The following is a 15,177-nucleotide window of genomic DNA, read 5'->3' on the forward strand; positions in this document are numbered from 1 at the left end:
GCAGACAGGAATATGACCAGTAATAATGTTCACTTTTCAAGCGAAGAAGGATCAACTACCCATTGTAATAGCAGATCTTTTTATCCAAGAGATCAAGGGTCTGTTAGTTCCAGTTCCTATATTAATATTTTAGAGATATGTATTAAGTTTAGATGAGCCTTAAGGACTTGTTGTATTACAAATCAATTAGGCTTTTAAGAATACATAGAATGGGTTGCAAAAAGTCAGTATTAAGACAGTATTAATTAGATTGTGATTTAAAAGTTCCTGACATTAGCTTTTTACTGAAAAAACAGTTTATATCTAAATTAATTTATTTTAACTCACCTCCACCACAGTTCCTAAGTCTTTGACATAGTCTTTCTCCGTTTGTACCAGTTCATTTAGAACAAACCTAGAGTTCAAAAGAGATGTATACTGGTTTCACGAAGGCCTCTCATTCAAGCACTGACCAAAACTAAATTTAAGCAGTGTGACTAGTTAATCATTAATGCAATTTCCATTCAGCAAGAAGTTCTGAATAGATATGCCAAGAGCTTGAATATCCTCATCCTGAGAAGATGAGCTGAGGAAAAAGGTAAGGTGATAGAAGCTGACTTAAGGCCTACCAGAATAATCCTCATCTTCTACTAACCATCTTTTTCATTATGTAAAAATAACATCTTAATAGCAGAAAAAGTAGGTTTAGATTGCTCCCATTGTCTTCAGCACGAGTGACCCCCTTTGAATCTCTAAGTTTTCAGTGTGATTTTGACTGAACCAAAGCAAGGCCAATGGGTAGAAGGGACATGCCGGCTAATGTCTATAGCCTCCATGTCCTACTTGATTCTGGTATTACCATTCTTATAAATGTGTATTCCACATGAGAAGTATACATTTTAGGCTCCATCCAATTTCATGCAAATAGTTTTCCCTTCAGAATAAAATTTGCCCTCCTCCCCACTTAACAACCATTATCAAATCTGCTCTTGATAATATGGGTTGCAGCTGGAGGGGGCGCTCGATCTGATAGACATTTCTAAGCTACTAGTGGTAGAGGCCTCAGAGACAGTTGCAAAATAGATCAACAGCAACAACAAATTAACTTACATCCTGCCTCTCATAGCTTTGGCTTTTTGTTCCTCTTCAAAGTTTCTTGAAGGAGGAGTTGAAGGTGTCACACTTTCATTCAGGCATCCAGTACTATCCTTTAAGCTTCCTCGGTAGGAGCCTCCTTCTAATGTCTTAAGAAATAAAGGAGAGAGGACAAAAGATTAAAAATTGTAACTAGTAACTAGACATTTACCTTGTTTTCTCTGGTATTCTAGATTTATAATAATCAATCATGAAGAAAATATTTCAGCTTTTCTCAATTTCCAATTTATTTTACTGGGGGGCTGGGTGGGGACTTAACAATGAACCAGTAATTCATTTTGCCTCCTAACCAATATCATTTGTTCCAGAAACTTCCTGTTTTTTCTTAAAATATTCCTGATTGGCCCTAACCAGAATAGAAGCCAGAAGTTGCAATAAAAATATTCCAAGAATTTTATTGTGAAAAAATGTTTTTATGGGCTTTGTTACTTTTAATGTTTTTTAATGATTTTTCTGTTATGTTTGGTTATTTTGTTGTATTGTTTTTGTATTTTTAACTTTGTATGCCATCCAGTCACCTGAGATGGGCGGCTATATAAATTTACCAAATATAATTTTAAAAAATAAAAAAATAAAATAAAATACTCTTACCAAAAAACTCATCTCAGTAAGCTTTAACAGGACTAATCTTGGGAAAAAATGGATATAGGATTATATTTTTTTTTCTCTCTGCTACATGTTTCTGTCCTTATCAATGGATTTTATAGCAATCACCACTAGCAATTACCAAGATCAGAACTTGGTGATCAAACACTAAACAGAACCCAGTTTGCAGATAAAAGCAGATTAAACCCTAGTCCCGATATATTGCAGGGATATATAGCTGGCTATTTTACTTTAGACAAGAGGCACAAATTTAAATTGTTATACTAAAATAGGGGTGGGATTAATGAAGGGGATTTTTCAATAATTGGTATTGCTGATCTGAAACACCAGCAGCATCTCAGATGTGAGCTGGTTAAACATAACTGTTCTAAAAAGGATAAATATACTGTGTTGTTCAAGATCAGTTTTTCATTCCAGTGAATTTCATTTTACACATAAAAAGATTGTATCATTTCCCAGATATTTTTCACAACATCACATTTACCATATCTGCTTAACATTTAATTTACCCTAGAGCATTCAACACCATTTACATCATGCTTCTTTCATTAGAAAAAACTATTAATCTGCTTAATACTATGGGAGAACAGTTTCTAGGAATAAAGGAAGTGTTGTCTGAGTAGCAATTCTTCGAGCTAGTTGATAATTACTTTTTTTTCCCAGGATCTGATGCCTGTTTGTAAGCAGAGTTTAAACTGATGTTTCCCAGTTCGGACAATAATAGAAAATTGGATTAACGAGTCAGGATGTCGAGCAGAAATTTAGATATACAAAAAAGGAAGAAAGCAGAAGGCTGAGACAAACTCATAAAGACAAGGTTAATTTTCAAAGGAATTAAACTAAACCAACTTGCTATATTACAGCCAGTCATAATATTGAGCTGCTACCAGTTTTCTTTCAGCCAGCTGAGTATTTGCAATGTTTAATTATTAAAAAATGTCATGTAATGCTGTTTAGTTTTAAGCTTAGTCCTTGGAGCTCTTTCATTGTATTCAACAAAGCTTGTTCCTAAACATTATTGCATAATCCTGTCTAAGATTTTTGTTCTTGTTCGTATTCCTCATGCACTGCACACTCTTAATTGAAAAGTAAACTGAAGCTCTTTTAACTAAGGTGGAACATTAAACTGAACATATGGCCTCATGAACACTCTTGAATCAAAGTTTCCAAAACTAACTCTCTATAGGGCAAAAAAGCTGTGACTATCATACATAAAGCAATAAGCATCACTTACAGCAAACACTTAAAACAACTAACACATCCTAAAAACATTTTCATGACAGCATTTCTACTTTTTATATTAGTTTCAACTGGCATTTTTCACTAATGTCAAAAAAGTTGTTGTGACAGGAAAGCTGCAGTCACCTACCTAGAGGTTTATCAGATAATGCATATGATGTATCAGTCAGCATTAATCAATAGAGGTACTTTATGAACATGTTATCTCAGTTTATAACTAAAAAGACTACAGAACACCATGAGATTTTGATTAGATATTCAGCATGTGTGCAGAACAACAGATGAGAAAAGCAGGGTAAGCTGGCAGAGGGACCCATTATTGGCTTTCTCTGTAGCCAAGTTATAATGTTTTTCTTCAGTGAATCCCAGGACTCTACACTTACCAGCTTGCTTTTGACCAATTTTTCTATTGCACTGACAAGATCTGCAGCAGTTGGGACATCAGAGCTGGTCTGTCGAGAAGCTAGCAAAGAGGAAGACTGCAAGACACCAGTTTGCAAAGGAACAGTAGGTTAGCAGGAATGAGAAGAGGAAAGCCAACAGGTTAGCAGTTTGAGGTCATACACTGGGTTAAAAGCAGGAAAAATGTGGTGGGAGCATGAAGAGCTTATGTGGGGAAGACTATGACATATACAAGGCACAGGACTCAACAACAGACTGGCAAACCCAAAGAACAGTTCTGGAGCTGTGATTAGGATTTATGCCCATGGTGGTTCAAAGTTTTTTTCTAAAAAACCCAATATGTAGTCACACAAAAATACCATGAAGAACAGTTTTCTTCTTGCTTACATATTTCAAGATGTCAACAGTCTTGTGTTCTTCTGAACCAGCAGATGCTAGATATGTAAAATATTTGGGGGGGCGGGGGGAAAGAAGACTTTACATCCCTGCCAGCCTATAGAATAATAAGAAGTACATGTGTCTCTCTTCTTACTAATTTCTATAGCTTAAATAGCACAAGAAAAAAGTTGGATCAAGCTAATTGCATAGCTAGCCCAGTATTCTGTACTGTACATGATTGCTGAATTCTGCCAGATGTTCAAGATTTAAAGATTTAAAGCTTTAAAACAAAAAAAGCACTTAGACTGTCACTTCTTTCCATAGACATCTTTGAAAACAAGAGTGGGGAAGACAGATAAGAATATCAGTTGCTAGGATTGTTATTCTATTAGAACTGTCAAACAAGAATCTACGAAAGAAAGCAAAATAGCTTCAGTTCATGCTACAATTTTTGTGGGTGACACCTCACGGAGCATTAGACATTTTAAAAATACATCCAGAACAACCCACGCCACCACACACACCATTTTCTACCTTGGAAAACTACCATTGAAACAGTTATTCTCCAATTCATATATTATCTTTCCACTAGTTTCAGAATAGTAAAATACATGGCTGTTGAATGTGTAAACATCTATTTAGGTTCTAAAGGCTAGATCCTGGGACTGGCTGTTTTAAAGCCAGGTAGGGAATATTTATGGAGCAAATGGAAGAACAACTGGAGCCTTAAACAATCTATTGATCTTCCTTTCTTGCACACTCATTCACATATACAATTTTTGGGATATCAGACTCACTCTGAAAGTTCTTCAGCATAACCAGATCTCAGATGAACTATATGGCAACATGAATATCTGACCCACTCCTCCTCCTTTGAGGGTACCACTAACAAAGAAGCAAATGCAGTGGGGTGGCTTGATACTGATTCCTAAAATACTCCAAATCAATACTGCCTCCCTTCAAAAATATCTTTTTCTCCATGTTCCAATTCTTCTATGCAAAAAGAAACTGAACATAGTCAGAAAAATGTATAACCAGTCTGAGAATTGTGTAATATTTAGATGTGGGTCACGTGTGCTCTTGAAGGTAGATGGCTCTTTATAAACTAATCTTTACATAAAACTTAATGATCCCCACAGGTGTAGATTCCCTGAAGGAAGAGTCGAGTCTAAGAAAACTGTAGTGAAATTAGTAAGTGTGGCTGAATTGGGCCCAAGTACTGACAGGCAAATAACACTCTCAATAAAATGGACTATTGTAGCAGCATTAGGCAGCGGTGCCAGGTGAAGGTTTGTTAGAACTGCTGCGGAGTGATGCATCATTCTGGTTGCTTTATTCCCTAAGAATATTGTGCATTAGACATTTTGTCTATCTTCTCTCATTGATTCTAAGTGACTGATAGGCTGCCAACAAGCCATATTAAAGCAATTCCAAGTTACGAGAAAGATTACTTTAACATGGAATGCAGAAGAATTAACTCTTAATTAATAGAGCTGTGTAAGCTTCAAAAATTATTCAGTAGTAGTATTTCAGACCGTGTGCAAGCACAGTACTTCTCTGCTATTCATTAGAGAAGCCCATCTTTTTTCAGATTTCTGTGTGAATGGGATTCATGGGATCCAAAACAGTTGTTCCAAATAACTTTCAAGGTGAGCACAGCCATAACAATTAATATAAATTTAAGGCTAGCAACTGCTTCTCCCTTTGGAAAAAATAAGGACTTGTAATTTATTTTAATTCTTAGGCTGTGTACAGACAGCAGTGCAGAGTCAGTTTGTTTTCACTGCAGTTTATTTAATAAGCACTATGGCTGGATTCAGATACTACACTAAGCCATAAACCATGGCATACAAACTACAATGGCTGAGTGGATGTAACAAACATTAGAATTTTACATGATGCATGAACTCAGACGTGTAATCCTTCCAAGTAAATCCACAACACTGACTATTCTTCAGTCTTCTGATCAGAAAAATAGTCAACATTGCATTATTGGCCATTTTTCCCCCTGAAGTTATGCAACATGTCTAGTTTATAAATGAAGAGCTCCAATGTTCGGCAATCCATGAAAATACCAATTTCAAACTTTAAAAGTCTTTATAAATAAAATACCACCAAACTATTTTTGTTTTGGTTGCAATCAAAAGAGCTGAGGAAAGCTGAAATCTATATTGGAAGGTTGTACCTGAGAACAAGTTATATCAATCTGTAGAACATTCTATCAAAATTAGCTTCTCCAATAGCTTATTGCTCCAAATAATAGCAAGTTATTAATTATTACCTTCCCCAACTAAGAAGCAGATTGTGGGGGTAGAGGATAAGAAACCAGCCTTCAAGAGAAAAATTACATTGTCCTTCCACCATTTCTTGGAAATCTTTAGTGGATTTTGAGATAACAACTTACTCAGTACTTTTGGATTTGTTAGAAAAGCTACTGAGGAATTGCTATCTTGCTTCCCACAATGCATGATGTCTTATGAAGTACGATATAAAGAACTAAAAATGTTTTATAGGAAAAGCAGACAATTTTGATATGTAATTAGAAAAAAAGATGATCAAGAGAAGAATAAGGCAGACTTCTGCTGGTTGACAATCAGTTCTAAATAACTGAAGTAAAAAATTAATGAGCAGAAAATTTGAATAATATATACAGGGAGAATGGTGGAATCAAATTCTTATCTTATGCATGGCTTCAAACAGGCTGGAGATGATGGGAGCTATTGTTCAAGACCACTTGAGGATCAATTGCTATAAATAATGGTTATCAGACACTTTTCTTAGGATTCCAACAGGTTCCCCAAAAGTTTAAGAATTCCCAGTGACAAGATCAATAGTAGAAAATGTTTCCATGAAACAATACTTTGCCTTGTGTTTTTTGTTGTAGCAGGGAAATATTTGGGTATGTTTTTAAAATTACTCTCAATATATGGAAGGAGATAAAATAATACCCAAAATGAATTGAACATTTTCATTATAATGTAATTCAGAAGTGTTTACAGTGTCCAGAACTTTCCTGGTGGACAACTGAACTTTAATGTGAACTGCTAAGAGGTCTGAAAGTCCCAAGAAAATATATGAACCATTTCATACCTATAAAAAGCATGAATTTTAAAATATCAAGCTACAAATGTAAGCAGGTTAAATTATAAAAATTTAAGCAGGAAATGGACATTAATGCACTTAAGTATATAACCAAGATTGTTTAGTTCCATTTTTTCTAGCAAAACATTAACAAGTCTCATGAAACCATATGTATCGTACTTGATGTTTTAGATCCTAATAGAGTCTTTTCCCCCCTTTTAATAAAGTTATTCCAAGGAGAAATGTAGTTAGAGCCTTACCATCTCATCTTGTGTAGGATCATTATCAAAAATCTTCATTGGAGGAGGAAGTGGTGTATGAGATTCTTCATCTGGTTCATCTTCCCCCCAACCTTTCTTGCTCTTCTGAAAGCAAGAGAATCATGTTTACAAAGATATGAACAAATTAAATGACAAAACTTGTCCAAGTATCTGACTTAGGACAAGAAAAGCACAGAAAATGAAGTCAGTTGTATGTTTCAGTATATTAAAATCAACTTGAATTCAGTATATAAAAATCAAATAAATGAATAAATTCTGCTGCTCCCTGACAAAGGGTGTAATGTAGCCAAGTGACACCTACAGTGTTCTTGAGGAGTGGGAAACCCTCCCGAATACTGTGGGACATGGTGACAGAAACATCAGGGATATCAGAAAAAAACCACTGCTCTGCCATGTCCCTCCTGTAAGAATCTTCTATATGCAGAAGAGTAAGTCTGGATCCGCCCCATAACATGAAGCCAAAGATTTAATAAGAAAATAGTATGTGTGAGCATCAGTGAATATATTTCATACATATTATTACTTCCATTATAAAACTTTACTTACTGCTTCACTCAAGTAATATTCACTGCAACAAAAGGTTGATTCACCTAGTTAAAATAACAGTTCCTCTCATCAGTTCTCAATCTCATCTTTAAACTGGGGTCTTTTCCCTGCAGGGCCAGTGATATGCTTAGGACAGGAAGAAAACACACCACTTTGAAGACCACTATCCATGCAGTGTTCCTGCCACACCTGTAGAACAGGGCCAACCTCACATGAGGGTGGGACTGTGGCTGCTGAAGATTGCTTTGGAGGGGGTGTGGAGAGAAGAGCAGGTGCAGGGAAGCTGGTGCTTCTCCTTTATAGCAAGGCTCCATACCTCCTGGAGAGGAGGAAAACAAGACTGCAGAGGTTACTAGAAGAAACAGCAACCTTGTGAAACACCTTCCAGGAAGTTATTATTCCTACCGCAGCCTAACAAGAAAAAAATGAAAGAAAATGTTGGCTACTGGGGTGGTTCTGTACTTTCCAGCAGCTAAAACCGAAGTGGGAATGGAGCTACAGACCCGCGTGACTGGATGGGAGGGGATGGTCCTGCAGCAGTCCAACTGGAGTCTGGCAGGCTGCCAAACTCCCTGAGACTCCTCCTTCACGAAAACCAGAACGTTCACATAGAAACTTCTTCTTTTCCGAATAATACCACTTCCTTATTGGATCACTCGCTTCAGCCCACCTCAGTGGGCTGGTACTGAGATGAAGACTATGGATAGTAGGTAATCTTGGCACTGGGACAAAAAGGGTGTGTGGATGTAGTCTAGTTTAGATTGTCAGGCATGATTATTAATCAGCTATTGAAAAACAGGATAGCAGAAATGAAAATGTTAGGCTCAAGTTAGTATTCTTAAAAAATAATGGCAAAGTGTACTTGTACCTCATCGGCACTGTCTCCCTGAGGTGTAGTTTCATCTCCAGGCTTGGGGGAACCTAAGTCAAAGCTCTTCCTTCCTTCACGTACTTTCTTTTGTTTTTTGATGTTGCTGTCAGCCTTCCCACTGTTCAGTCGGCGTACAGGGCTTGTTAGCCATTTTTTCAGGGTGTTGGTTGAACGCTTTGGACCAGGGGAGCTCTGGATGGAATTAAGGGACGAGTGAGGCTGTAAATTGGCCACAGAATCAGATTTTGCTCCATTTTCATTGGAGGAGGTGGAATAGGTATCTGCCAGAACAAGAGAATAAGGATGCTAAGCAACAATCTGTCTTTAGCTTGATAATTCTTTCTGAAAATAGTGCCTGCAATTTGTTGACAAGGGTTAAAATTAGAAGAGTACATGCTACACCAGATCTGCATTCAATGTACTCAGTTCATTTCCCATTTTTATAGATGATTCCCCCCCCCATGCTTTTCTGTTTTCTACTCATAGAATACTCTTAAATCTTTTTTATTGTCTGATATACTTGGCATCAATACATTCAGAAAATAAGTTTTCAGTGGGGGAACTATGGAGACTTCCTACATTGATGTAAGTACTTTTCCTGCTGAAAGAAGAGCTTGTGTCTACTTGTGTCTTTGCTATAGGAAGTTTGGTTTTTCTGCAAAGACCACAGAAGTCACCTAGAGCTGATCTCTCTGTAACAGTAACTGATATTATTTTCCTACCACTGTTATTTTCATCCTGTTTATGCACACAAAGCAGCATTAAACTAGCAAAAGATAAGCAACAGCTGAAAATGGTTTCACTACATTATCTTCTGTATTGATAGGCATCAAAACTTTTTCCATTTACAAAATCCACATGATATAGGAGCAGGGGGTAGAAACAGAAGAACTCAAATGATCAGAGTCAACAAATTCTAAGATGGCTTAATTATCACTTTGAAGATAATTTTATCAACTTTATTCTTTCCTCTCCTCCAATTATACAGAAAACCCTTTAGTCCGTTGTATTCTCACCAGGATCACTCCCTGGAAGAAGTGTTATATTTTGGAAAAGTCTCAACTATCCTTTGCCATGCCACTTGGATCAGCTCGTTAAAACTAGCCGTTACTGAATTAGTTTATTAAAACACCAAAATAAATGCCAGCATCTGAATGCCTGGCAAGCTGCTGAATTGGCATCTTTATACAAGAGTGCTTTGTTCATCAGTATAGGAGGCCTACTGTAAATCAAGCTAGACTTGCAAGTTGGAGAAAAGTTTTTATTTGTCTCAATCTCCAGTTCTAGCAAGGAAAAACTAGGATCTCATCACTCTATGCAGTATAATTTCATGACCTTATGTTTCTGAACAAAATTATTGCCCACTACAGTTCCACAGCAAGCTATGCATTTAGCTACATATTATTGGATGGACAATGTAGTTATCAAATTATCAGCTAGGCCTTCTTAAAATATAATTGAAAGACAAATTCTTATTATTCAGAACCACTTATCATTTCTAGTTTATTAAGTTTTTAAGGAAATAACAGGGTTCTTTTTTACGGTTGAATTTACAGACACTTTCTCATATCAATTTTCTTTTAGTACATAAAACATATGAGGTATACTTTGGGTATGCTTACATGTCTAACATAAGCTTCCACACAGCAAAAAGAAATATGAGGAAAAGTAGAGAGGGCTGTGGTTTCAATGACAGCAACTATTTTTATATCTGTATGATTTCTAGAAACAGATACCATATGTAAAACCTTTGGAACTGGTTGAGTTAAATAATGACAATTTATGCACCGTTCTGAAAACCTGAAGTCAGAGTAAAGAAGTTGCCTCACTTAGTAGCTGCACACAATATACAATGACCAATATTAGCTAATTTGCACTGTTTTTTTCTGTTTTCATTTCATCCAAATGAAGATACAAGAGGTGGTCATATGAAATGACCCAACTTCTTTCAGAAATGTTAAAAAGCCCGAAGACTCAACCTGGTCCTGTTTTTTGCAGCCAAAAATAAGTATGAACTTAAATGAAATTCACATGCCATAAAAATACTGGATACAGCTTAAATAGCTGCAGCATTATATCACAGTGCTCTTTAAGCACACTGAATTTCCATTTGAGCACTCTCAAACAGGCAAATCAGAAGCACATTTCACTGAGTGAGAAGAACTATATTTGTTACGTTTTGGAATTCAGCAGTCTTCAAAATGGAGAAATCTAGTTTCTACATTAGGATGTACAGAGCTTCAATGTGAAGGTTAAATATTAGTATTTCTTGCTTTGTGCAAGTCACACTAAGGCCAAGATGATGAATTTTTGCAATTAAGCAAGTTAGTAAGCTTTTAGAAAATATAGTGGAAATGGCTGGAAATCAGTCACCTCTCAACTACCTATCTTAAATACAAGAATACCTATTTAAGGAATCCTATAGCTTTGTTCCAGTGAATCTACATATATATTCAAAAATATATGACAGAAGAACATCCATAAGAATAAAAAATGTAGTGGAGCAGCTAGTACATGAGAATATCATAGTGTCAAAATGCCTTTTACGGGATGTTCACAACATGGACAAGAGGTACGCTGAAGGTTCATATTCTGCAGAAAGTTCACATGAGACATTACTGAAAATTCCAGATGAGTTTTGAGAATCTTTTTCTATTTCTTCAGCATACAAAAAGTTAAGAATGTTTTGGTAATCGTTGGTTATTACTGATATTCTGGTTTTCCAAACATTATATTTTCAATGTTCACTTGAAAACCAAGGCAACCACGTACATACACAAAGCAGTAAAAGTACTCAAATGACATTGCTGAGAGACAGTTAAATACTGTTAGAGCTTTTTTTATATAAACTGTACATTAAAACACTTTAATCTAGAATGGTTACATCATAGAATACTTAACAAGAACTTTGATTAAATAATTTAGATGGGATGAGCACATCTCCACTGTGAACATTTCAACAAGCTCCTGGTTCATACTGGAAGCATCTAAAATGACAAGATCAAGCAAGGTTAGGCATCTTCTGTGCATTCAAAGCTCTGGTTATTTCTATTAATAGTGGAGATTTAGTTTTGTTTTGTTTTTTAAAAAAAACCTAAGCAAATATTTCATTTCCAGTGAGTTTCATGTGAGGCACTGATTTTAAATGAGGACACCGGGCCACTTCCTCCCAGGCTACCATCTTTCTTGGCTCCTCTGGCTGCTGTGCGGAAGGAAGGAATCCACAAGGTCAGAGGGGCTGAACCGGAGCACCCTTGATCTCATTAAGATGAGAATGTCAAGAACTGGCAAACAGATGAACATCATAAAATCCATAACCTCCAAGATCCTGTGAAGGTATTATTGAATATGTTACATTCAACAATAATGGCAGTTCACAATTTAAAAGCAGAATGATTCCAAACTTAAACTTCAGATAGGAATGTATACTTCTATTAAAGTTTGATCAGACGTCTGATTGACAATTTTAATCTCACTCATTGCTAAAAGGTATACGTGGAACACCTAGAGTCTAAGATTAGCTCTCTTTTTGAAAACAGTCAATTAGACTGAGCCTTAACATTGAAATGCTCTTAACAACAGGGCTGTAATATAGTTCCTAATTCCAAAGAGACTTAAAAAGTTTCAAAAAGGCTCTGCCACTCAAAGCAGGATGGGAATACTTTTCCAGGCCAAAATTAAAATGAACTGACCCCAAATGCAATTCTTACCAATAAAAATAAATACTAAGCTTCCCACCCAGAAAACTACAATGCAGTAGTTCTGCTGTTTTTAAACATACAAGAGGCAGGATCAAATAAACTCTCAACATTCAAAAAATAAAAAAAAAAGCCAACTTCCCCATGCAGGAGCAACTCTCAGTTCAGCATATGCCTCCCAAAATATAGAAAATCTGATAGGAATAAAAAGTAAAAGAGCTCCCATCCTTAATTCTCTAATTCACTTACTGAGGTTTAGTTATACCCAAGTGGAGATTCCAGCTGTCTTGGGGAGTGTGTGTGTGTGTCATTCTATAGCTATGCAAGAGCTCCATGCCTTAACAAATAGCTCTAACACAGTTCTGGAAAGATATGAAAAGGAATGTAAAAAGCCCAAAGTGCTGTGAAAGAACACAGCACGGCTAAAAGACACAGATGGTACATCTGCCACCAATAAACAGAAGCAAAATTATAGATGAGGGGACAAAGGCAAAGAAGTACAGCAGCAGAAAAGGGTGTGATCAGCTCTGAGTTAAGTCTTGGCCTGAACTGGGGTTCCAATTCTGTAACAACACTCACTGATTTGATCGATGACTTTTTGAAGATAAATTCATTTATAATTAGACCTGTTTCAGGTATCATGGTTACCCATAGTTTATTGAATAAAATATTGGCTGGAATAATGCTAACCCATAAAGAAGCAAACCACATTTTGCCTCAGCACAATGTGTGGATAGCAAAGTCAAGGAAATATAGAGAACCACTCCCCCCGCCGCTACTGTTTTCACTCCCCAAACCCTTTGAAACAGTTTGAAGGCAATCCACATTTTTCTTCTGCTGATTCAGAAATATCATGAGTAAGGAAGAGAATTCAATGTTTATGGCTGCAGAAATAATAATAAAAAAAACCTCCTCCCTCCACACTCCATACAAAAGAGGAAAACAAAAACAAAACAAAAGAAGATACAAGGAAGAGAAAAGAAGAATTGGCTAAACTCCTGTCAATTTTACCTACTCAGTTTTGTCTCAGCTACTGACAAGTCATGCCGCCCGGAGACACTATGTGAGATGGGCAGCTATCAAATGCAATTAAATTGATCAATCGATTGATCGATCAATCAATCAGGTAACAGTCCCTTTACAGGGCCTGAACTCAGGAACCAGGAAAAGGGGTGAGAGAAAGTTCTTTCCAATGGATTTTTTTTTTAAAGGCCCAATGAGCCTTTCAACAATTTAACTTTAATTCAGATAACACTGGAAATAAATCTGTTTGGCTGACGCCACTAACACTGAAATACAGAGCTCTGGATCTGCTTTCAATGTTTCTGCTTTACACAGAATTCTCATGTAAAAGTGTCTTTACTTTTAGCTTCAAAATCTATGAAGAGCTAAAGACTTCATCAATATCTATGGATTATTCTGCCTGATTAAGTAATCTACCTCTGAAGTACTCTATTCACTGAATAAAATGATAGACCAGAATAGTCAGGTCTAAAGCACCTTCATTTTTACAATGATGCAATTCACAAATCTAAGCCATAAACTGTCTATTTCAAGGAGGAACCAGAAACTATAAACTTTGAAAAAGCGCATACAGGTAGCCCAAATAGAAATAGACTAAATATAAAAGCAGCTGCTTTTTAGAACTTGACAGTTTGGCAAACCTGCAATTACTTTGACCCAGAAAGAAATTGAAAGCTTGCTTGATTCTTATGTTTAGTTTCCTCCATCCAGGTTGTCTAAGTCATAAGACATTTAACAATCTAAGCTTTACTGTAAAAGAATTTCCTGGCCTAGTAAACCCAGAGAATGTGATTATAGGATTAACATGAAAGATTTTTTTGACTGACTAGACAGCCCTCCTTAAAACACAGTGCTCATCTGCAACAGCTGTCTTGATTTAGGAAGCAAACAGATCCAAAGAAACATGGTCAAAACAACATACATCAAATCATGCAAATACTCCCTACCTCTCATTCCAGAAAGGAGTCTGCCTTGCACATTTTAGCAAATTAAAAGTCTAGGAGATAGACTAATATTAAAATGGAAAAACAATGTGCTTGATCTAGATGCAATTCTACATTGAGTAATCTCATGAAATTTGATGGATCTGCTCTAATGATGACTGATTCAATTCTGCAATTAAATTTATAACATGGCACTAAGCGACTTTTTGTTTTGACAGTACAGGTAGTCCTTGACTTACAACCACAATTGGGACTGGAATTTCCACCATAAGTTGTTGCAGTTGTAAGTCGAATCATGTGACCTGACCCAATTTTACAACCATTTTTATGGCAATCATTATGTGAATCACTGCAGTCATTAAGCGAATCCAGCTTCCCCAATGGGTGTTTTTTGGCCAGAACATGGCAAAAAAGTCACAAAATGCGATCACATGACCGCAGGATGCTGCAACCGGTCATAAATGCGAGACGGTTGCCAAGCACCCGAAATGTAATGTGATCACAGGGGTGGTGTGACATTTTGCAATGCTCAGACCATAAAGCACCCATTCTGAGGCTGTCGTAACTTCAGACCATCATTAAACGAATGTCCTAAGTCGAGGACTACCTGTAGTTTGTTGAACAAACCGCAGTGGTTTGCTTACAATGGTGTCACAAATCAAAATTTAGATTAATTTAACATACTAAATCAAAACCAAACATGCCACATCATAATATGCAAACACTGCCATTTTCTTTTATAGAATCAGTAACTTTTAGCGAATAAGTCCTTTAACACAAATATTTGTTATCTGAGACTGTCACAAGTATTAGTTATCTGAGGCTGAACCTGTTGTCAGTCCAAAGACAAGACTCCAGCTGAGTAGAACAGCAAAGGTGTCATCTGTATGAGACTATCCCAGCACCTTCAGTGAAGAGGAAGAGCTGTGAAAAGGGTTAGGGTTATAGAAACAATCAAGACAATCTTCTTATAT

General features: G+C 36.4%; 1 protein-coding gene across 3 annotated transcripts in view; it reads right to left on the reverse strand.

Annotated features, from left to right (window-relative positions):
- The window catches only part of KALRN (kalirin RhoGEF kinase), a 165,464-nt gene that overhangs the window by 18,525 nt on the left and 131,762 nt on the right, over positions 1-15,177 (reverse strand). For all 3 annotated transcript variants that reach the window (XM_063288781.1, XM_063288779.1, XM_063288780.1), the window contains 5 exons: positions 8,536-8,819; positions 7,101-7,205; positions 3,363-3,458; positions 1,090-1,223; positions 328-394 (listed from right to left, as the gene is read on the reverse strand). In XM_063288781.1, coding sequence (XP_063144851.1) covers positions 328-394; positions 1,090-1,223; positions 3,363-3,458; positions 7,101-7,205; positions 8,536-8,819 — 686 coding nt within the window. The remainder of the gene's footprint in view (positions 1-327; positions 395-1,089; positions 1,224-3,362; positions 3,459-7,100; positions 7,206-8,535; positions 8,820-15,177) is intronic.

The sequence above is a fragment of the Candoia aspera genome, chromosome 1, assembly GCF_035149785.1.
Source record: "Candoia aspera isolate rCanAsp1 chromosome 1, rCanAsp1.hap2, whole genome shotgun sequence".
NCBI classification, from domain to species: Eukaryota; Metazoa; Chordata; class Lepidosauria; order Squamata; family Boidae; genus Candoia; species Candoia aspera.